General features: G+C 54.0%; 1 protein-coding gene across 3 annotated transcripts in view; it reads right to left on the bottom strand.

Moving 5' to 3' along the window:
- Positions 1–16063: 16063 nt before the first annotated feature.
- Positions 16064–23462, bottom strand: part of SPOCD1 (SPOC domain containing 1) — a 31181-nt gene continuing 23782 nt past the window's right edge. The window contains exons 2-9 of one of the 3 annotated variants that reach the window (XM_089897144.1): positions 22761–22886; positions 20756–20888; positions 20379–20526; positions 19924–20077; positions 19295–19384; positions 18813–19005; positions 18232–18234; positions 16064–17929 (exon numbers count right to left, since the gene is read on the bottom strand). In XM_089897144.1, coding sequence (XP_089753270.1) covers positions 17232–17929; positions 18232–18234; positions 18813–19005; positions 19295–19384; positions 19924–20077; positions 20379–20526; positions 20756–20888; positions 22761–22886 — 1545 coding nt within the window. In that variant the 3' untranslated portion in view covers positions 16064–17231. Of the gene's footprint in view, positions 17930–18231; positions 18235–18812; positions 19006–19294; positions 19385–19923; positions 20078–20354; positions 20527–20755; positions 20889–22760; positions 22887–23462 lie in introns of all 3 variants that reach the window. The other 2 variants (XM_089897143.1, XM_022575002.2) reach the window with 2 other exon arrangements.

The raw sequence follows: 23462 nt of genomic DNA, 5'->3' as shown, positions 1-23462 counted from the left end.
GAACGGCCCTCTCCTCACAGGGACCCCGGGCCGCCAGCCCCGGGCACGCCCCGGCCCTCTCCTCCCCCCAACCCCGGCCTCCCGGCTCGCCGACCCACGCGGCGCTCAATGGGCTCTCGGAGGCAATGGCCAGGGAGGATGAGCCATTAGCCCGAAGGGCGGAGCGGCGCCCGTTTCACGCTCGCGCTCTTCTGAGGCCGTGGGGGGAGCTCATCCGTCTTGGGCAATGGGCTTGCGCGGCTCTGAGATCTTCGCCAACATGTGGCTGCACTGAGATTCAAGCTAGAGCGCAGGAAGGTCCACCAGGGTACCAAGGCGGTGCCGCCTCCTAACAAGCACATGCGCACACGAGCCCTAACTCAGATGCGTCTGGGCACATTCCTAAGCACGCCTAACACAGCCAGGCGTGTGGGACAGGCCCCCGACACCGGGCTCAGAGACCGGCAAGTGTGTGTGCACATTTCACTCACTTGAGCAGCCTCAACTCTCCCTGGGTTTTGGACCCTGTGGGGTGAAGAGCACCGTGGCTCAGAAGTGCTAGAGAAGAGCGGCAGCCTGAATCACTCCATGTTCCCTTTACTCTGTCAGGCCCTAGTTTGGGCCCTGACAGGGAGGGTTCACTCTGCATCCTATCTCCCAGAAGCTGGGGGGAGGGGCACAAAGACCCCAAATCCAGTTATTCCTGGTCATTCCAACAATGTGTGGTCCCATAGCCAGAGGCAGACGAGAGCCAGTTGCTGCCTCCTCCTGGGGGCCCTCCAGAGGCCTTACTAGGGACAGGGAGGTGACATCAGGATGCCTAAAGGACAAGAGGAACTAGGGATGAGGAGATGATTTCAGGTCCTCCTTCCCTGACAGATGGGGAGCATTTTAAGGAGGGGAGGGGCCAACCCCTCCCAGTAAGCCTCAACAAGGGGCCTGGCGCCAAGGGGCTGCTCCAGAAACACTAGGGACAGAATGAAGAAAAGAAATAAATGAGTCAGAGAAAGCAGAGGACCGCCTGAGGGCTGAGGGAGCCCTATACAAAGGCAGAAATAGTATATCCAGGCTCTGTACCTGTGTGTGTGTGTGTGTGTGTGTGTGTGTGTGTGTGTGTGTGTGTGTGTGTGCAGTTGTTTGGGGGAGGATGTGTGAAGCTGGAGATTAAGCTGGAAATATATCACTGAGGGTCTTGTAAGCTAAACTAGGTAGACTTTATTCTGAAAGCAAGAGATCTATGAAGAGCGCTGGACAGGAAAAAATCATAGTCAAGTTTGTTTAAGGAAGGACACAGGGCAACTGGAAGGTGGATTTGAGGAGTCAGGATTGGAGAAGGCAACTGGTTAGAGGCTCATTCGATCATTCATTCATTCATTCAACAAATATTTAGTGAGAGCTTACTAAAAATGTCTGGCACTGAGCGAGTGAAAAGGATACAACCTAGGATCTCAAGGAACTTCTAGAACCTGACAACCACATAACTGCTGTGGTTATGTGGAGTTTACCTTCCAGTGGGGGAGGGGAGCCAGACACAAAAGCATAAATACATGGCATGTGAGTGTTGCTAAGTACAAAGAAGGAAGACAGTGCTGGGTAAGGAGGCAGGAGAAGTAGAGGAGAATGGGGGTGATTTGGGGTAAGGTGGTCAGGGAAGGTGTCTCTGGGAAGGTGACATCCAAGCAGAAGGAGGTGAGGGATATTTGGAGGAAGAGCTGTCCAAATAGGGGGAACTGCAAGTGCAAAGGCCCTAAGGGGGAGTGTGCTATTTACTCAGATGGGGAAGGATTTGTGGGAAGTCGATATTTTCTATTTTGGACACACTGCATTGAGGCGCCTTCAGGACATCCAGGGATGGTGACCAAGAAACAGGAGAGATTTGGGTAAAGATAGGGATTAGAGAGAATGGAACCTTGGGAGCTAATGCAGTAGGAGAGATTAAGGATACACTGCAGGGAGGAGAATGGAGAGCAACCTGAGGCGTGAGAGTCAATTTTGGAGTGACCGGCTGCTAGGGGTAGAGAGTGGGCGTGGGGACAAGGTGACTAAAATGGCATCCCCAGAATGGTCCTGGTACTAGCTGCCCCTCCTCCCAGTCCTGCCTGGGCCCACAGCCTCTCCTCTCTTGCCAAATTACCCCGCTGCCTGGGAGAGAGCCGGGGAAACAAGCTGGGCTGTTGACAGGAGCCCCTTTCGACATTACCTCCTGTGGTCCCCTGGGCTCCGTCTGCCCCATCCTGACCATCAGACCCAGCCTGTCCACCTTTAGTGCTTCCTTCCTCTCCCTTGAGGCTGAATCCTCAAGCAACTCTGCAGCCCTCTCAGATGTTATTGGTCCTGGGGAGTAGGGGAGCCTGGACTGAGAGTCTGGGGGGCCACAGACTAAGTCTTAGGTGGCTCCCGAGCCTCAGTTTTCCCTTGTGTTGGGATTTGTAGAGACCCTCCAGCCCTAGCATGATTAGAATCTCTGAGGCTCTTGCATCACATTTCAGATGGTTTCAGTGGTGTGCTGGTAACTGTCTAACTGGCTCTGGGTAGGGAGTAGGGAGGTGTAGCCTTGATTTGTAGCATTTGTCAATTTCCATGGTGTAATGCCTCCCATGATGGTCAATTTCAACTACTAACATGAAGTCAACTGGTTGGCAAAAGTCCTAAACATTTACAATGGGCTCTCATAAGCTGGATGAGCTGGCTCCGGCACCTTTGCCAGACCCTTTCCAGAGAGATGGAAGAGGCAAAAAGCCTGGGGTGGGGCATGGGGGTGTGTGTGGTATCTGCCGGCAAGTGAGGAGGGAGAAAAGCTGGGCTTTCTAGCCTCCCCATCTTCCTCTCCACACCGAAGTCATTTCTAAGGGAGAGGCTCAGAGCCTCTTGTCTGCCCCCATTGCTCCTCCAACTTTAACCATTTGACATCCTTCCTAGGCTTTCTACCTACTGCATTTCCTACTCAGAAGGGGTCTGGTAACCACAACCTCTCCCACTTTCCCCTCCTCCCTCTCAAAGGGGCACCTTTACTTGGAAACAGAGGCCAGACAGCCACAGGCCATGTCATAAGGACCCGTAGTCAGGCCACAGCTGTGGTCACTGTAGACAGGTGACCCAGATATCTGGTCCAGCTCTGCCACCAGCTCCCAGGACGTTCCTCCCTCTACCTGTCCTCAGTTTCCCCATCTGAAAGATAGGTAGCAAGTGCTGGCCTCTCCAAAGGCTCTTTCAACTGTGAGATTCTGCAGTCTCTACCTTTCCTTATCTCAGCCCTGATGGCAGCTCAGGGCCTCCTCTCTCAGACACATTTCCCCAGCCTCCTAGACTCTCCCTGCTCCGGTGGCCCCCCACTGCCTCTGGCTCCCCAGGCTCCCCGATAAGGGGCCCAACTAATTATATTAGAATTTCATGTCAATTAGCAAACAATTACACGGGAAAATTGGTGCCTAAATTGGAGCAATAACAGCAATTCCATTGGACATCTCCACTGGCCAAGGCGAGTTAGCTGCAGACAAGACTGCTCAGCAGGCCTGGCCCCATCAGAGCCCCTGCAGGATGGGAGCTGGCTCTTAGCCCTGACCTGAGCCCAAGACTACAGTTCTCCTTTAAGGATCTTTCTTTGAACAACTTTGTGCTGATGACATGGTCTGCCCAGGCCTTTGCTAAGTGACGGTTATAGAGGAAAGGAGGGAAAGTGGGCAGTGGGGACAGAGGGGAGCTGAGGCAGACAGGGCCTCCTTCACTGAGGAGGTGGGGAGGGTTTGGGGAGGCAGGGAGAAGGGGAGACATGGGGCGGGGGGTGGGGGGGACACTAATTAACATGAGCAAAGGCTTGGATGCTGGAGTGGGTGATGTGAGCTCATGACTAATGGAGAAACCAGTTGGGCCAGAGCACAGTGGGTGGGAGGAGCTGAGGCCACAGAGGTAGGTAGGGTCAGACTGGGAATGCCATTCCAGGGGATTGAAACATTCTCCTGGAGGCCTAGGGAGCCACTGGGGGCTCAGGGGAGGAGGAGGAGACTGTGCTGAGACTCATCTTGGCTTCCTGACCTTGGACCACCAGCAACTACCCATCTCACCCACAGCTGCTGTGGGGCCCCATCTGATCTCCCCTCTTAACATCTCTGGAACCCACTGCCTTTGTTCAGGACCACAGACATGTGACAGTAGCTATTAGTCTTGTCCCTCAGCCTCTGACAGTATTTTCCCCAAGTGATCACCCTGAAGAACAAATTCAACCATATTCCTCCTTTGCTTAAACCCCCACTGGCTCCCCAGTGCTCTCGGGATAAAGCTCAAACTCCTTACCTCAGCATTCACTGCCTTTTACCATCTGACCCCTGTAGACCCCCCCAGCTTTCCCTTTCTTCCTGCCTCCACATCCACCCCATGTCCCAGGATCTAGACCCCATTTTCTGATCGTACCAGCCTCTTTCTCACCTCCCAGACTTTGACCATGCCACTCCTTCTGCCTGGACTTCTCAGTGAATCTTTCCAGGCCCCCTCCTCTACCTCCCAGATTCCTCCAGAAAGCATCAGTTCTTCTCTCCTTTGGGCTCCCTTTGTAACCTCCTTCTGTGACGCCGCAAACTCTGTTTCAGAGCTGTTAGCACCAGCGTCTGATTGTCCCGCTGGACTCAGAGCTGCTCATGGGCAGGGCCTGGAGCTGATTTACTCCGTGTCTCCTTCCTCAGCACCAAAAGTGAACAAATAAAGAAGACAAAGGGATGGGTGAAAAACATTTTCCCCTGAGGGTGGTAGGGAAGCTGAGGCAGGGACCCAGAGAAATATTCATGAATCTGGTGATGCTTCACTTAGAAAGGAAAGCTGGGTCAGCTTTCAGCCCTCTGTCTGCTAGAGCCAAGCCCTGCCCCCATCCCTCCAGGTTTTTTTCCCAAACATCCTTACAAAGCCTGGAGTACCTCACTTCAATCCACTCTTACCCAGGTGTTTTCACCTCTGCTTTCAACATATGAGATAAAGAAAGCCCCTACTAAGCCAAGGATACCCACCCCTAAAAAAGGCAGTTCTCAGGAGGGCAATGGTACAGTAAACTGAATTGCAGCATGAAGGACTGTGGGCAGACTCAAGGAGGAACTTCCTGACCATCAGGGCTCAACCCCTAAAGTGATCCCTAAAGGAATGACAAAGGGAAAGGGGCGGGGGGCCTTGGCCTATCCAAGGGAGACCAAACAGACGCCAGGGATGGATACGCAGACCTTCCTGGAGGCAGGGGGATACCTGGCTGACTTTTCTGAGAGCTTGGTTCTCACTTTGGGGGGTTGCCACTCCATCTCAAGGCCCATCATTCACATTAATTACTGAGAAAAAGCTGATTTCTCCTCATTTCCAGACCTCAAATGACAGTATCATTAGGCTGGTAATGTTCAGAGAAATTGTGTGTGTCTGTCTTGGAACGTTTCCTGAGCCAGAATGGGTGAGGGTGCCCCCAGCGAGGGCTTGTCTCTAAGACACTCCATGTGGCAGAGGGCCAATCTCAGAAAGATATGCTGTGCCACCAGGGCAGAGGTGCTCTCCCTCTCTGGTGATGGTGATTAAACCATACCAGGCAATGGTGTGCGTAACAGCTCACAACACAGAAACCCTGCCAGATGTGAACAGAGCCAGAAATTCCCCTCTGGGGCTTACACAAGGACACAAACGTCCTTGAGTCAGCTGAACTTGAACTCAGCCCTGACGGTTGCCACAGGCCTTCCCAGTCTTACCTGGACTCTGTGCTCTGAGCTCCCTGCCCACCTCTGGACCAAGAGGCATCTGGGCACCATCTTGTCTCTGGGAAGGGGGAGTTGGCCATTGCCACACATTCCTTCCTCCCTCGGCCCCGTGTACATAAACATGAGCAGACCTCAGACAATATCTCACAGCCCTTTATATGCCTCTTCACACTCTTCATCATGTTTAACCCTCACTCAGACCCACTTATCATATGTGGAAACTGAGGCCCAGAGAGGTAAAGTAATTTGCCCAAATTCAATCCTCCGAGCTAAAAGCTTGACTCCAGGTCTTCCCAACGTCAAAGTTCAGGCTGAAGACAGAGTCTTCAGTGAAATCCATCCAGTACACTGGGAACACCTCCTCTGTCCCTGCTCCTGATACAGAGAATTGGACCCAAACAGGCTCTGCCCTCAAGAGCTGAGGTTGGTGAGGGAGAGGCAGGATGTAAAAATATAATTATAGCTCACTGTGATCTGTGCATGACACAAAAGAGGAGATACAAAAGCTTTATCCTCACCAGTAATCAAAGACATGCAAATTAAAACAATATGATGTAGTTTTACCTATTGAAATGAATAGTTTTTTTTTAAAGATAGCACCAGTGTTGATGAGAACTGAAATCTGGGGCGCTCTCAGCCTCCATTGATGGAAGGGTAAAGGCCATCGGGCTGTGGTGTCAGGAGCTTTTAAAACAGACAGACCCCTTGGTGCTCTTAATCTACTTTTAGGAACTCAATCCAAGAAGTAACCAAAGATGTTGAAAAAGAACCACGCATAAGGATGCTTATTGCCATTATTTATAACTGTGAAAAGTCACAACCACCATAAATGTCTAGCAATAGAGGGTTGGTTAAATAACTTATGATATATCCATATATAAGAATATTATACAAACATTAAAAGTCATGTTCTTGAAGAATTTTTAATAACCTGGGGAAAAGCTCATTATATAATGATAAGTGAAACAAAGCAGGAAAAGAAACTGTACATATAGGATATTCTTAATTTTATAATGAAAATATTCAATCAATTCATTTAAAGAAAGTCTGGAAGGAAATAAACAGAGAGTTAAATCTGAAGAGAGGATTATCGGTGATTTTTTTGTTTCAATTAATACTTTTTTGTTTCTTCTAAATCTTCTACAAAATTTTTGGGGAAAAGTCATTAGATATATGTGCAGTGTGTGTGCAGGGGAGGAAGGGGGCAGCCCAGGATGTCATGAGAACACAGAGGCTCCTAACCCAGCCTGGGCAGTCAGGGAAGGCTTCCTGCTGGAGGTGATGCCTATGCTGAGTCTCAGAATGTGAAAGTTTATCCAAAGGAGGGAGGATTGGCTAGTATAAATGGTAAGTATAATTTTGGATATCTGGGTAATTTCTAAGAAAGATTGGATGCTCAAACATTAGTCATGAGGTATAGTCTATATCTAGCTTTGCTTCTTTTTTTTTTTTTTTTTTGCGGTACGCGGGCCTCTCACTGTTGTGGTCTCTCCCGTTGCGGAGCACAGGTTCCGGACGCGCAGGCTCAGCGGCCATGGCTCACGGGCCCAGCCGCTCCGCGGCATGTGGGATCTTCCCGGACCGGGTCACGAACCCGTGTCCCCTGCATCGGCAGGTGGACTCTCAACCACTGCGCCACCAGGGAAGCCCCGCTTCTTATTTTTATATGTTGTGAAGTAGTTAGATCTTTGTGTCAGTCAAACTGCCACTTAAGAAGGTATAAAAGGGATGTGGGGGTTATTTCATGTGTCCTTATAAACTCTTTTGGTTTGTGTGAAATTGTGATTTATAATAAGAAATATATATTTTGTCTTCCTCTTGAAAAAAAAAAAGGAGGGAGGATTGGTCCCAGGCTAGGAAACATTATGTGCAAAAGCACAGAGGAAAGAGAGATCCTTACCTCTTCTGGCAACTCTTAGTAGCTGTGTAGCTGAGTGAAGGGGCAACAGGTAAACCCAGTCAGTGAGCAGAGACCTAGACCGGGTTGAGGAGCTAGCGCTTTGCTGTGAGAATAAAGTGGATGGTCCTCTGCAGGGGCTGTAACATAACAAGATCCAAGTTGTGTTTTAGAAAGATCGTTGTTGTGGCCACAGAATGGGGCATGGGAGACAGGATGAGGCCAGGAACTGGGGAGAGCCATTAGGAGTCTGTTGCATCATCTGGGTGAGAGAGGGGGTTGGCCTGGGCTGGGCGGTGGTGACAGAGAGGAAGAGAGGAGGGGCAGGCTGGAGCAGTGATCATGAGGAGATTTGACAGGACTCGGTGATTAATTGGAGAGGGGAGGCAGGGTGGGGTAGGGGAGGCAGGGTGGGGTAGGGGAGGCTCTGCCTCTGTAGCACGCACATGCAGGCACTCAGATTTAGATCGCACGATTTCAGGAGTGGCTTTCTCCCCCATTCTCCCAAAGGGGCAGATTTGGGGCTTAGTCAATATTTGGCTGCAGACCCTGGAAGAAGCTGACCTTGGTCCAGTCGCCACCTGACCTCTGGCTCACGCCGGGCACCCCTGTGCCCCTGTGTGTGCCCAGCCTGCTGCGCCAGAACATGGCGGTGGGCAGGGTTAAGGGGAAGCCCGCATGGAGGGGGGCCGTGGGCAGGGGCAGGCACAGAAAGGCCAAGGCTAGGCTTTCCCTCATGACTCAGATACACACGGCCACACACATGGACCAGGATCCACAGAGAGAGGGCACAGTCGTCCACAGGGACTCTGAGAGTCACAGACAGCACAGGCAGAGATGCACAGAGGCACAGCCTGATGTAGGCTGTCAGATGCGGATCCTGTCGCACACACAGCCGCATATCCACAGTCAGACAGCCTCCGACACGGTCAGCCCCAGACAGGGCTCACGCTCAGCCCACTGTGCTCAGCTGGAGCCCCCAAGGGCCTCCAGGCTATTCCACCCCCAGCCCTACCACCCCACCTCCCTCCCCAGGAGGATGGGACAGAGGGGCCAGCAGAGGGGACTGGCACAGAGACCAGCAGCCAAACGGGGCAGCCGGGAGGGAGGCCTCTGAGAAGGGGTTGCCAAGGCAACAGGCTCCTGCAGAACCAACCAGGGGCTTAGATTCTTGACTCTTATTTTTAGAAGTTGGGCCTGGGCTGGTTGGACCAGCCAGCAGGCCAGGTTCCCCCAGGCAGTGCCTGATGGTATAGACACCAGCCTCAACCCTGTCTCCGGGGGTTCAGGTGGGCAGTGCTCCTGCTGAGACTTCCACACACCCCCAGCCTCCTTCCCAGGGACATGCCCTGGGCAGGATCTTCTACTTCCTTCTGTCTTCATGCAGACCCAGGATCCTTCTACCGGCACTAGCATCTAACCTCCAGGCCCCAGGAATGGGGACAGAGCCTGCCCTCCTACCACAGCCTGTTGATGTCTATGGCTTAATTTCTGGTGTGCTGGGGAAAGAAAGGGTGGGGAGCTTGGCCAGATTTGTGTGGTGGTGTGTGTGACACCTGTGTCTGAATAGTGCATATGTGTGTACATCTTAAGGGTGACACACTCAACTCTGCATGCCTGTGTGTGTGTGTGTGTGTGTGTGTGTGTGAATTCTCTCTTCTGCAGGGGCAAGACAGAGTTCTCCCTCTCTCTCAGCCCCACTCACCGCCCCCCAACCTCCACCCCTGCCTGGATGTCTTAAGAGTGGGGAGAGGGCAGAGACCTCAGATGGAAAGGTCGTGGGGGGCCTGGGCCCTGGTGTCCCCTCTTGTCCAGACCCTCTCTGTGTCTGAGCAGATAGCTCCTGAGGGGGGTGAAAGAGTGGCGTCAAGGATGGGAGGGACCAGACACATCCAGGTGGACAGAGACTGGATGAGGGGAGCTCGGGGAAGCTCCAGTGAGCTGACTTCATGGCGACTCCTCCAGCTGCTGGGGATTTCTCTGTTAATCTGGGACTGCTCCGTTTGCATCTCATTTGCCTATATTTGCATAACAAGGACCTGGCTGGCACCAGAGATTGAAATTCCTAGCCTGGGTAATTATGTGAAAAAGCCTCTGGAGACCAGCAGGAATCCTGGGGCCAGGGAAACAGAGGCAGGGAGCTGGATGTGTTGATGTTACTGGTACCCATTCAATCCCAGAAGCCTCCACTCCTTCCCTAATCCCTGCTGCAGGAGGGGTGGGGATGTCAGTGAGAATGGGATGGGAGGGGCAACAAGACTGAGAATCAAGTCATCCTTGGGAGCCCCCGACGCCCAGATGGAGCTGGGCACAGAGCATTCCCATGGGGGGGACGGCCTGAATTTGGTCAGGGCAGGGTTGGGAGTGGGGATGGAGAAGTAAAACTTAGCTACCTCTGCCCATCCCACCAGCCCCCTGCCCCCCTCAGCCCCCATCAGTCCGTTAAGAGCTGACTCTAACCAGAGAGCCTGGGATCGTATGCTGGATCTGCCATTTACTAGCTCCAATATTTTCAGACCTGGGCAACCAAGGCCCTTGCCCTGGACCCCCCACTTTAGAGGACCCCACTTTGGCCCTCTTCTGCATGGGGTGAAGAATTTGAAGGTCCACAGTGCCACAGGGCTGTGCCCACCTGGAGCTCCAGCCCCCTTCTAAACTATACTCCAACCCAGGATCCTGGAATTCCCTCCCCAAACAGCCCTAAACTGGCCGCCAGGGCCTGGTGCCCTCTTCCCATGTCCTTTCTCCTCAAGCTTGAAGGGTGGCAGAAGGGCGGCTCTTTGCCAGGCGTGTGGCAAGCAGGGTCTCGAGTGTCGGGGCGTCAACAGGCATGCACACAAGGCCCCTCGTGCAGCCACAGGGAGCCCAGGGATGGGAGAGAAGGGAACCGGGTAGAGGGCTAGAGGCCTCCTTTTGTACTCTGCCCTAGGCTCTTCAAACAGTTGGGGTGGCTCTGACAAGCTGTTTGACCTTGGGCAAGTTACTTAACCTCCCTGTGCCCCTAAGTGGGGTTAATAATAGTAACGGCTTCATAGAGTTTTTATGAGGATGAACTGAGTTAATTCATGTAAAGCACTTAGAACGGTGCCTGGCACGGAGTAAGAGCCTGTAAGTGTTAGCCATTATTATCTATTATCCTGGGACTTGGCTTTTTTTCCTTCCAGCTGCAGAAGAAACAGCTTTTTTTTCACTTTGAGAGACTGAAGAAGAAGTAGGGGATGGGGGATACCCTTTCCACTCTTTCCCCTTCTCCCTCAGAGCCCAGACCCACCTCTTCTCCCTTCCCAGCAACTGCATCCCCAGGCCAGGGGGGCAGCCAGGTTATTAGCCTGAAAGGAATGATTTGTTTAACGTCCTTATTGGTTGAATGAGTGAGTGAACAAATGAACAAGTGAAAAACAAAGACTGAATGAATAGAAGTCAAACAGAAGGCTCGACTGACTGACAGAAGTAGAGACTGACAGGCGGATGCTTTGGCTTTGGGGGCCCTCAGATCTGTTTCCTGTCTGCTTTCATTATATGGTGGGAGGCCGAGGGGGAGTGAGGGGCCTGGCCAGGCGATCTGCAAGGTCAGCCCTGGCTTTGGCGAGTGGCTCATGCCTTGGGAGGGGGTGCCACTGACGGGCTGCGAAAGGGGGAGCACCAGACACTGCCTGTGTCTGGGTCCTTTTGTGTCCTGTGGAGGTCTGCGTCTGTGTGGGTGGCTCCGTGTAAATCCCTGTAAATGTGTGTCTCTGCTCAGAAGCTCCTCCCTGCCCAACAGTGAGAGGCCCTGGGGCAGGCCGCAACTGGGTCTCGGGCGGGGGATGGGGGATGTTGGTGAGCCTCATTACCCCCTTATTTACACCATGCCCCCCTCTGGCAGAGCCAGGCCTCAATGTGCCCGCCTGTCAGCCGGCGGGTTAGCAGTGAGGGAAAATTCTCCTGGGGCCTGGAGGCCTCCGCCGTCTGGCCAGACTAGTGTTGGGGGAAGTGGGGGGACCTGTCTCAGGACGACCCTCTGGGCCCTCGGGCTTGGCACTAGGCTCATCTCAGAGAGGGATGGGAGTGTGGGCACGTGGGAGTGCAGGTGTGTGTGGGCATCGCTGCGTGGGAGCCCGTGTGTGTGTGATTTTGTGTGTGAGGTGAGACTGTGCGTGGGCAGACAGGTCTGGGTGTGACTGTGAGTAGAATTTTATGTGTTTATATTCACGACTGTCTATGTTTGTGTGTCTGCATGACTATATCCTTGTGGTCTGGGGTTTCTGTGTATGACGGTGTATGTCCCAGGCTGTGAGCTAAGTGCATGAGTCTTGGGTCTGGGGGTTTTCCATGGGAAGCTCCAAGGTGGAGGCTGGAGTGAGAAGGGCCCGGTGGGGACTGGAGCTGTGGCCTTGAGAGGATGGTGAGCATTCTCAGTGAACTCCTGACTTGGCTTTCAACCAGGAAAAATTAACCTCCAAGTCCATTCCTTTAGAAACTGTTCTCATTTCTCTCCTCCTACCTGGGTGAGGCCCAATGGTGTTGAGTCCCACTAGAGGGGCTGGAAGTCCCTGTGAGGAAAACCAAGGAGTCCTAGAGGATGTTTGACAGTCTCTGAGCCTCGATCCCTGGAGGTAGACCTGGGGTCAGCAGAAGTCACAGGTTCCCCGGGGAAGTATCCCATAGAGAATTCCCTCATCTGCCCCAGCACAGAGACAGGACACACATAAAGCCACTTTGAGGTACCGTCACACAGTTACCCAGACCTGGGCACTGACAAAGCATCACACATGAACTGGAAACCCACGTGTGTAGTCACAGATACGCTGCACACAAGCACATGTACCCGTTCCCATGCACACATCATGACACGCAGACACTCGTACAGGCACTCAGATGTATAGACACATGCGTGCTTACACACAGGAACATGCCCATACATCGGTAAAACACACTCTTGCCAGGACATACATGCTTAGACTTACATGCACACAGACATGCTTGCGTACATGTTCACAAATATTCTGTCCCTTCCTACCTGCACTCCAGTACTCTCAAACCAATGCCCAGCTGCAGCTCTCACCCACTATGCACGACCCTTTGCAAGGTGGGCATCAAAGGAGGACAGAGGCCATATGCATCTGGGACCCTAGGAGTATGGAGCTGTTTGTCTATATATCCAAATTGTATATGTGAGTGTCACTGTGTGTCTGGTTGTCTGTGTGGCTCTGTCTAAAACAGGGAAGTGTCTGTTTATGACACTGTGGGTATTTTCCTGTGTATGTCGGTGTGTATTTCCAAACGACCAATGTGTAGCTCTGTGTTGTGTGAATGTGAGTGTGGGTGACAGTACAGGATGTGTGTATCTGTGTGACTGCACTTTGTGGACTATCTCTGTGAGCATGTCTGTCTATGTATGTCTACATTTGTGTATATGCACATTTCCCATGTATATATGACTCTGTGGTCCTGAATCCACAGGCTGGCTGGCCTGACTCCCTCCCTGCAGAGGCTGCAGCCTGGGGCGGGGCCAGGAGAGACTGCACTGAATCCGTCAGCCATTGACAGTCGTATTTACAGAGCCCCGAGTAGGATGTAATTGCTTCTATTAATCTTTCTCCGGTTGTTAATTGCTCACTTATCGGGTTGTGTATTATGCCGGCTGTTGCTCTTAATTCGCCTCCATAGCTGCAGGTGTTTGCTGCCTTATTAACTGTTAATCGGCGCGGCTAGAGATGGAGACTTAATTGGCCCCCAGAGCAGGACACAAGCAGGCCAACTGGGCACTGCCAGGCTCTCAGCCTGTCCCTAGAATCCTTACCTGTGGAGCACAGGTGGCTACGAGGGAAGGAAGTGGCTCACTGCCATCCGCCGGCAGACAGTAGTCCTGCATAGTGTCAGAGTGACAACGGCAGGGTATGGCCCCCAGGTAATTCTACCTCCTCCAGGAAGCCAACCAACCAATCGGAATCCAGCTTCTATACTCCCTCTTCGTCACCTTCCTCTACCCAGGATAGGAGCCAATCTCATTTATTTTAATTATCTGAACCTAACTGAGAACTAAGAGACCAACACAGAGTGGAACTGATTCTCCTCCTTTAACACCTGCTCTGCCTCCCCTCTGACCCTAGCAGTCAAGGCTGTTAAGGTTACAGAGACACCAGCAAAAATGAGGGAGAGAAGGAGCTTCTGCCAGAGCAGGAAGGTAAAGTTAGACCCAGGCAGGACTTCCCAGCTTTTGAAGAGGCTATCTGGAACAATTAGAGTCCAAGTAAGAACAAGAACTTCCAGGATACCTACTGCTCCATCCCAGCCACGCTCAAGGGGCAGGGTACCTCGCAGCCTCTGCCCCAACAGAAAACTCACTTCCGCCATGGCACTGCTACAGAGCTGCAGCAGTGAGAGGGTTCTCCATACTGAGCCCTCCACCCCAAATCACAGCAGAGGAGTCCCAGTTGTCCACATTGGGGACCCTGAGGACCAGAAAGGGCAAAGGAGTGGCCCCAGGGTCCCCCAGTCCTCTCTGGTAAAGGCTCAGATATATGGCTCTTCAAGCGAAGTTTCTGACCTTAGCCTCCTGCTGGACCCTGCTCCATCCCAGACATCTCAGTCCTGGAGAGTACTTTCTCGATCACCTTAGCTCTGGTTCTTAAGTCTCTCAACCTCCCTGCTGCCGTTTTGAGACAGAAATGCAAGGTTTCTGGAAACAGTTGGCCGCTGAGAGAGACACGGGTGTAAAGGTGTGTGTGGTAGTGGTGGTGATGGTGGGGTGGTGTCCGTGTTTCTCACCAACCTGGCCTCCAGCATCCAAGAAAGACAAGCAGGCAAACTAATAGTCCTCATCCTGTGTCTCGAGCCCAGTCTGCCCTGACGTCTGGAGGTTCTTCCGGGTGTTTAGTTGTCAGGACATGAGCTGCAAAGAAGTCAGTTTGCTTTGGCTGGGGCCTGAGAGGAGCTGGGCTCCATGGAGGGAGGCAGAGAGCTACCACTGAGTGGATACTGGATGCCAAGAGCAGCAGGAAACGCATATAAAAGTGGCATCCCATTGAACCCTCACATAACTTGATGAGTTAGGGGTTAGTATCCCTATCCACAGAGAAGGAAACTGAGCCGTAGAGAGGACAACTAAACTTGCCCAAGGCCGCACAGACAAGAAAGGGCAGAACTGGGATTCCAACCAGGCCTGGCATTGCCCGGTGGGACTGGGTCTTTGGTCAAGGGTACGTGGATTCATCCAAACAGCTCTATGAGGTGACTGCGGGGCCTGGGAACCGGTGGTCACTATTACAGTTCACCCGCCCACCCCAAATCTGGGAACATTAATAAGCAAAACACTCACGCATGCGCGGCCCACGTGCCCATCAGGCGGGATAGAGAGAAGCAAACGGAACTGTCCAGGGATAGTTGCCCAAACAAGTTCCGGCTCCGCCTCTATGTTAATGACATGCAGATATATGTAAATTTACACACGCAACCGCTCAAACCTTTGGGAGCAATGGGGTGACACTGGAGCGGTTGCTATGGAAACCCAAAAGCGACCCTCCCTCCCCCTACCGCACAAGCAAACGCGTAGACACGTGCACAAAGACCCAGGGCTCCTCGCTCCAGAGCCCAGAGGATAACGGAGTCTCGGAGGGTGTGACCGGAAGGACCCTCCGAGACGGCGTCCTGCCCAGGGGAAGCTGAAGCCCGCAGAAAGTCGCGGGGAGAGCAGCGTCGACGGCCGCCTTCCATTAAAACCTAGGGAAGCTTAGCTGGCTCTTCGGGTCCCCTGATACGCCTACTCCGGCCCGGCAACGTGAGCCCCGCCCAGCGTTGCTTAGCAACCCGAGCCCAGCAACCTCCGGTCACGCCCCCTAGCAACAGCTCGCCTAATCCGCGCTCCTGGCCTCCTCTGCCAAAAGAAAGGCAAGAGGCTTGTGGACTATCGCCAAAAGGTGGGTGGAGGTCATGCTGTCCAGCCCCCATCCTCGAAGCAGGCTGAGGATTTCGGGGTTCACCTATAGCCCTCTCTGCGGGGCGAGGTGCCAGAGGGCTGCACGATCACTCCCATCTACAGAGGGGAAAACTGACGCTCCGAAAGGAAGTCCCAGCCCAGAGTACGGAGCTTTTTTTCCCCTGAGTGCTTGGGAAGGCAGCAAACGGTCTCCCGTCTCCCTGGGAGGAAGTCCTGGGCTTGGAGGGAGGGGGCGCATAGCCGTCCCCCAACTGCCCTGTGTTAAGAAAATGACCCAAGTTGCTGCCGACTTGAGTCAAGCCGCAGGTTGCAGGGTAATCTGGGTAATTTGCATATAGCACTGAGGCCCTCACAAGGCCCTCGGAGCTTCCCCCCACCCGCGGTTCACCTGCCCAGTCCCCCCTCCTTGTCCCACCCCCGGCACCCCACCCCACCCACACACACGCGCCCAATCCCTACGGCTAAATTCCCACACTTCGCCCCGCCTCCAGCTTGGCCTCCAGTCCTGCCAGCCCCGACCTCCATCCCAAGGCCTAGGGCCCCCTCTGCTGTCGGCCGCGGGTAGGGCAGCAGCACAGCTCATGGGGCAGAGAAGTGGGACTCTCCCAACTATTGCCCCATCTTTCCCAGCCCAGGGCGAGGCTGGTACATGGGTCGACCTCAGAGAAGGGGTGGGAAGAGATACACCCCTTCAGGCCGGGGCAGGGGTGAACGGTGGGGTCCTGCCACAAGTTCTCTCCTCCAAGGGAGGCCCTGCTTCTGGACCCTGGGTTAGGTAGTGAGGAGACAGTTAGTTCCCATGGCAATGCCTAGACTCAGCTCTCCGGAGGTACACACACACGGAGATGCCTTCCAATTGTAGCTGCTCTTAAGAGCTCACTCTAGGCCTCAGGCAAAGCAGCACCATCCTGCCCTGTAACACCAGCCTCCAACCCCATCCTGAATGTCCACCCCCACCCACCAGGCCAAGGCCCTTGGCTTTCTCCAGTATCAGTCCCCAGGAGCTGGCAAGAGGAACAGAGAGGAGACATCCTATTTGGACCTCCCAACTTCCTCAACAGAGACCCACACAGACATATGGTCACAGACATGCGCACACACAGAGACCCTCAGACACACACAGAGACGCGCAGGGATTACGGCGGTAACCCCCAACTCTCCAAAGGAAAAAGTCTTGGTAACTGAAAAATTTTAAATCCATTGCAACTTGCTCTCCTTTTCCTCTCTAACAATCTCTAAGTGTCTATGCCCCTTCAAAAGCCTCCTTTTTCTCTCTCCCCCCAACCTAGTGCTGCCTTCTCTCCCATCACTTCTTCCACCCAGTTCAAAATACTTGCAAAATGCTTCCAGAGCCCACCATGGCAACAGCTGAACCCTGGCGCACAGTGATGGTTAAGGACCTCAGACAAGCAGCTGACAAGGCTGCCCCCTCCATCCCTAACACTTTAGCTCTGCTATATCTGTGCACAGAAACTCCCAGACACACCCACGTCAACCCACACGTGGCCAGGCCCAGGGTCCCTCCTGTCCAGCCAGCAGATGCAGTCTCAACTTTGCCAAATTCTTTATTAAACCAAAAATTAACACCAAGCAAACTGCAGAACAGGAAATTCAAACAGCTAACCATCCCCTTCCTCTGCCCCTGTTGCTCTTTCTGGAGCACCTCAGGGTTCAGCACTGGTTAGGGAATTAAAGCCCCTCTTTTGGTGGGTAATGAGGGTCAGGTCTCTGCAGGAAGGGGACACTCAGAGCTGGCTCCATCTGTAGATCCCAAAGAGGAGTCAAGGGATGGGCCAGGGGGCTCTGGAGCTGCAGGGGACTGGCAGAGGAGGCCAAGAATCCCAGCGGCTGCAGGAGGCTGGGCAGGAGGTCGGGGAAGTTGCTCCTGGCCTAGGGACCTCAGTGAGGCTTGGAACTGGTGGCTCATGGCCACCAGGGATTTGAGATGCTGAAGCAGGGCTTGGCGGGGACAGGAAGCCCTGTGGAGGTGCTGGTCATGGCCAGCTGGTGAAGCTGAATAGGGATGCCAGGACTGGTGCCAGCCTGGGTTTGGACGCCGTTGCCCTCGCCCAGGACCCTGCCAGGTCTCAGGCTCTCCCCACAGTCTCCCCCTGCCTCTGGGAGGCCTCTGCCAAGCACAGATTCCCCTTGGGGCCAGGCTGCCTTTGCCCTGGCCCTGCTGCAGGGCACCCACCGGGGGAGGGGATCCCTTCAGGGCCACGTCTGGCCCTGTGGCCTCTGGCTGGTAGCATCTCATCTCCGCTCTTCTGTTGAAGGAGAGCATTTTGCGAACCTTCCCCCACAAGGGGCTGAACTCTGCTGTGGCCAGAAGCCCTGCCTTGGGGAGCAGCACAGCCAGCAACAGGCTTGCGTGAGTGGCTTCCAGGCCTGGAGAAAGAGGAGGAAAGAGACCAAAGGCTTGGACGGAGAGAACTCATAGCCCCCAGAAGCTGCATTCTGGCTGTGGCAAGAGGTCTGGAGGTTAGACCCCAAGAAGAGCTTTCCAGTAGTGAGATGGGGCCCATGAGATGCTAGGAAAGTTAAGTAGGAGGGTGTAAGATTTGCTCTCACAGTGTGTGAAAGGGTTCACTTGGCTGAGACTGGGGCATGGATGGTTTAATCTCAAGGCTGTATGATTCATTCTACCACACCGTCCCCAGGACAGGCAGCCCAGAAAGATCACACACTACTCGGCAACAGGTACAGTCCCCCCTTGATACCCCCTCCAGCCCCTCCCATGCTTTCCTGGATCCACACCCTGGAGGCTATCCAGGCACAAGAGCCAAGCTTGGCCCAGGATAGCTGTGGTGAAAACATCTCTCCTTCCTCTTTTATTTAGGTCCTAATTCCAGCCAGTTGGTGGTTCCTGCCTCTTCTGCTACGCTGGGGTCAAAGGTGACTGGTGAGTTTCTCGTCAAGGTGCCTGATTGGAGAGACTATATGTGTGGTGGTTAGCAGGCCAGTTTCTGCTACCGACTGGCTCTGTGACTCTGGACAAGTCATTTGCTTTCTCCCTACCTCAGTTTCCTCATCTATGAAGTGAAAAAATTAACAGCACCATCCTGAAGGGGTTATTTTGAGGACTAACTGAATTAATATAAGTGAAGCTTTCAGAATGGTGTCTGGCACATAGTAAACAATATACAAGTCTGAGCTCTTCTTGTTTTTGTTCTCACGTTTGCCCATCTCAGAAGTTTCCTTCTGAGATGTGCCTGCCTCCATGGAGACAGGGGTGACTGTGTCTACAACGCCTGTCTGGTCACCAAGTGAGGGGAGACAGGGCCTGGGGTGGGCATCGGGCACTCACCTGGGCCTCCAAGAGGGCGCAGCCTGGAGGGCAGGGGCTGGAAGGCAGGCAGGGGCAGCAGGACCACCCCCACCTGTTCCACAGCTGCCAGGCCATGGCACTGCTTGTCGTTGAGGTAGGAATAAAGCAGGTGGCAATTTTCGGTGTCCCGAGAGCCCTGTGGGCACAGTCTGACCACGCAGACGTCCTGAGGTTGCAGGAAGAAGAGCAGGTTTAGGAACAGTCATTCTTTGCTCCTGTGAACACCCCTGGTCTCATCTGAACCTCTGAGAACCCTGTGAGGAAGAGTGGCCCCATTTTCCAGAGGTGGAAACAGAGGGACTTGCCCAGGGTCACACAGTGAGTCTGCAGTCACAGTGGGAACTGGACCCGGATATCTTAAACCAGGCCCCTGCTCCAGAGCTGGAGTGAAAGAGAGCTCAGGGCTGGGGATATGGTGCTAGGAGGAGAGGTGGTACCCAAGGGTGGGTGGTTACCTTGGCCTCGGCTGGGCAGATGCTGGCCAGAAAGTCCCAGACAGCACTGGGGGGGATGCAGCCTGCAGAGCGGATCACCTGGGGCAGGGCCTGGGGACAGGTAGGAGGCCAGTCAGCCTCCCAGCTTCCCGCCCACTTGAGGCAGACTCAATACTGGCTACCCGGAAGCCACAGCCTGTGGCCAAGAGGATTGACAGGCAGTATATCAGGAGCCCCAGTGGCTGCTGGAAAGCCCTAACTACCCCTGGAGGCCTACAGCGTGTCCTGGCCAATCTCCTCCACTTCTCAGGAGCCCCTCACTCCCTCCTCTAACCCCCTACCCTCATCCAACACTTGGCTGATCATTCACTCACTCAACAATAACTCCTAAAACCCTACTCTGGGCCAGGATGCACCAGACCCTTTTCCTGGGCCCTTCCTGCTTTATGCCTTGGGTTATAGGGAGTCCTTTGCCCATGTGTCTCTGCACAAGTGGGGCTGCATCTAGCCTTGCACAGGGCCAAGCACAGAGAGGGAGTCAATGACTTGTTTCAGAAGGAGTGAGTGGGTGAATGAATGAACAGGGGTGTGTGTAGCTGACTGGGCTGGTCAGTGTGCAAGGGAGTCTTCGGCGAGCTGGGCAGGAGTACCCGGATGAGCCAAAAGCTGTGCCCCGAGACCAGCTGGGCCTTGACCCGGAACTGCTTAATGGAGAACACGTCCAGAGACCCCTCCCAGGGTGGCTGGCTGGGCAGGGCTTTTGTGGACCCAGCAGGCATCTGGAGCCTAGAGGGAGGAACAGAGAGAACAGGGCCAGGTGAACAGGTCACCAGGGCTTCCCCAGCAGCTCCTTAGTTTTCAGAGAAGGTCCTGTGTCTCCACTGTGGGTGCTGGAACACTGGTCCAAACATGGCCTTATGTGGTAGAGACCAGTAGGCAGGGATGATTAGTTCCATTGCACAGATGGGGAAACCGAGGCCCACACAAGAGGCAGGATTTGCCTAAGGCCATACGGAAAAACCCAGCCTGTGTCTGCTGCCCCAGCAGGTGGCCTCCCCCACCAACCCTGCCAGTTGCCCACCTTCTTGCCCACTGCCCCATACTGTCCTTGGGCTCCGTGGGAGGCTTCTCCTTGGTTTGGGGCATCTCTGGAGAGGACATAGGGACCAGGCTTGGGGCTCTCTGGAAAGCATCATCCCCCATCCTCCTGGTGGCTATGAAGGAGGCTGGCCGCTCATACAAGGGCTTCCAGTCTGCAAAGAGCAGAGGCAGGAGCTGAAACGGGGGCCGGCAGCTAGGCTAAAGCCAGCCCAGGGCATTAGAAACGGAGTTTGAACCAGGTCCTTTTTAAGGTGACCTGGAACACAGGTACCCCTGCCCCACCACCTTCTCCCCAAGCCATGAATCCCTGTTGCCGCTGAACCCCACACTCAGTCCCAGCCTACCCACCACCCCTGTGCCCCTCCTGTGTCTCCCTCCCACCCATGCAGATGCGGCAGCTGGGGTCTAGGAAGTGGTGCTTGTGCTGCTCTGTGGTGTCCTCGTGCTGCTCCGTGGTGCCCCTCGACGTGGCAGGCAGGGCCAGTGGGCCGCAGTCTATGGACACCATGGGTTCCTGGGAGGCAAAGGAAGAGAGAGGGGTGGGCTGGGAAGGCGGCTGGGGAGGTCAGCAGCCCTCCATGAGTAGGGGGCCCTCAGGGCTGTGGTTTTATTTTTCTAAATAATATATTCTTTAATTACAAAGGTATCGTGAACTTGTTACAGAAAATTTAGAAAATTTGAAAATTAAAAAAAAAATCCCCCCTTGTCCCACCACTTAGAAACAACCGTTGATACTCTGGGTATTCCTTTATAATAGTTTATCTATACACAGAGTTTCGGGGCTCCTTTTGTGGTTCATGTGTCCATGAAGCACAGCAAAGTTATCTGCCGTGTTATACCGTCCCTGTAGACATTGCACTGATGGGCTGGGCTGGAGTGTATGCATCACCTCTGCTGCTAGACAATCAGGTCGTTCCCAGGCTTCCACTGTAACAAATAACACTGAGGACATCCTTATGCTGGAAGTATTTCCCTAAACTTTCAATTATCTCCTTAGGATGAGTTCTCAGAAGCAGATGACAGAGTTGGGGAGAATGAACGTTTTTAAGAACCTTGATGCCCGATGCCAAATCACCCTTTTTTCCTCATAATAGAAACAGCTTTAAACACACAACAAACATTGATTGCTTCAGGAAGATTTGAAAAGATCTTGAAACTCACTCTTGCCTTAAAACCACCTCCAGAACAGTGACAAGGCACAGGCTTTGGAGTCAGAGAGCCTGGGTTCCAGTCTCCCCCACTGCCAACTAAGTGACCTTGGGCAAACGGTTTCAGGTGCCTCACCCAGGAAACTGGCATCACCCATCTCGTAGGTTATATCCTGAGGTTTGAATGAGGCGTTGTTTGTAAAAGTGGCACATAGTAGGTGTTCAATCGGAGGAAATGTTGCTATTCTGTGTTATCTTCCCCTCCCCTACTCTGCCGCCGGCTCTCTCTTCCCTCTCTCTCTGGCTCCTCCCCCTATATTTACATTCAATTTACTCAGGGAATACAGGTTGGTTTGGGTTGGGGAGCAGCCACGCCCTCTTAGGGCTCCTCTCCGCACAGCCAGGAGGTCTGCCTGTTGGCCTGGATACTGGTGAGGGAGAGCAGGGATTTTTGTCGGTCAGGGTCACTGCCATTTCCCCAGCGAACGAACGTGGCTCAAGGGACCCTGCGCCCCCCCATCCCGGACACACAGCTGATTAGACCGGGGTGAACATCTGACCCACGAGACACCCAACCAAAGCCGGAGCAGCCTTCTCCTGAGAGCGACTGAAGTGAGCCAAGGGGGTGCTCTGATTGGCTGCAGGAGGCTGAGGGGATGGGTTCACTGATTCGAGGGCTGCTGAGCCATCCTGTTGAGCCATGTGCAAGGAGGAGGGGCCAAGGGAGAGGAAGAAGCAGGATGGACAGGAGGATGGGGCAGGTCCCCCACAAAGAAAAGGGCACTCTGCACAGGCTGCTCCGGACTCCAGGTGGTGCCCTGCCGGCGCATCCCTAAGTCCTTCTGCTGAATAGAGCAAGTCTCTGCTCCTTACATCCAAAAAGTCCCTGCCTCAAACAGTGTGTCCCTCCTGCTTCCCAACCTGGGATCTGGTCGGAATGCCTGAGGTTGGGGGGAACTGCAGAGACAGGACTCACTAGTACTCACACGAGGTGCCTTGGGGTTAGGCCAAAAGGAGGGGAAGCAGCGCTGAGAAGCTGCAGACAGGCCCGGTGCCGGCGTTTGTCTCACCCCGTTCCACCCAGACCCCGTGCGGCCACCATCATTCCCCTATCTACGATGAAGACCGTGGGCCTCAGCGTAGTCAGATGACTTGCCCAAGGCCACACAGCTGGTGAGGTGAGGGGTGGGATCCGAGGGCACAGGCCCTGCCTGGCACCACGTCAGGCTCCCACTTACCACCAGATCCTCCAGGGTCAGCGTCTGGTCCATGTCCCGCAGGATCTCGACTTCCCCCTTGTGGGTCAGTTTGGAGGCCGGGAGGCTGCACGGCTCCTTCTGTAGCTGCTCGATGATCTCCAGGCTCTGAGGGGCAGGGCAGCCCCAGCTCAGCCAGGGTTGGAGGACTTTGGCCACCAAGAGTCCAAGTGCTCCCTTGAGGCCCCCCCGCTGCGGCTCCCCTTCCGTGCCAGCCCTTTCCCTTCCTCCACGTCTCTGCTTCTGCCAGTCCCTCACCTGGAGGCCCCCCACCATCCGCCTTACTTCTCCATTTTCCACTCATTCACCTTCCAACTCAAACCCGGCCTCCCCCAGGAAGCCTTCTTAAACTTCGCCTTCTCGCACGAGTCAAATCTGTCCCTGACTGTATCCCACCCACCCTCCGCCCTGGGAAGAGTGTGGGGTAGTCGAAAGGGCACGGGCGCTAGAGCACCAGCTGTCATTAATAAAGGCCCACAAGATGGTGTGGCCCTGGGCAAGCCCTTCATCGCTCTAAGCCTTAGTTGATCTGTTGTCTAGAAATGAAATTAAGAGCATCATATTAAACAGCTTATGTTGAGTGCGTAGCCTGGAGCCTGGCTCACAGTAAATGGTACTTGTGATTCTTACTGCTGATCAGTGTCATCCTATCTGAAACGATTCCTGAAAGCCTGTCTCTGCCTT

This window comes from Delphinapterus leucas, chromosome 1 (genome assembly GCF_059928025.1).
Source record: "Delphinapterus leucas isolate spDelLeu-1000000601 "Yukka" chromosome 1, BTC_Dleu_Yukka2, whole genome shotgun sequence".
Classification (NCBI taxonomy): Eukaryota; Metazoa; Chordata; class Mammalia; order Artiodactyla; family Monodontidae; genus Delphinapterus; species Delphinapterus leucas.
Note: the sequence above shows the minus strand (reverse complement) of the source record. Positions and strands in the feature narration are given on the sequence as shown.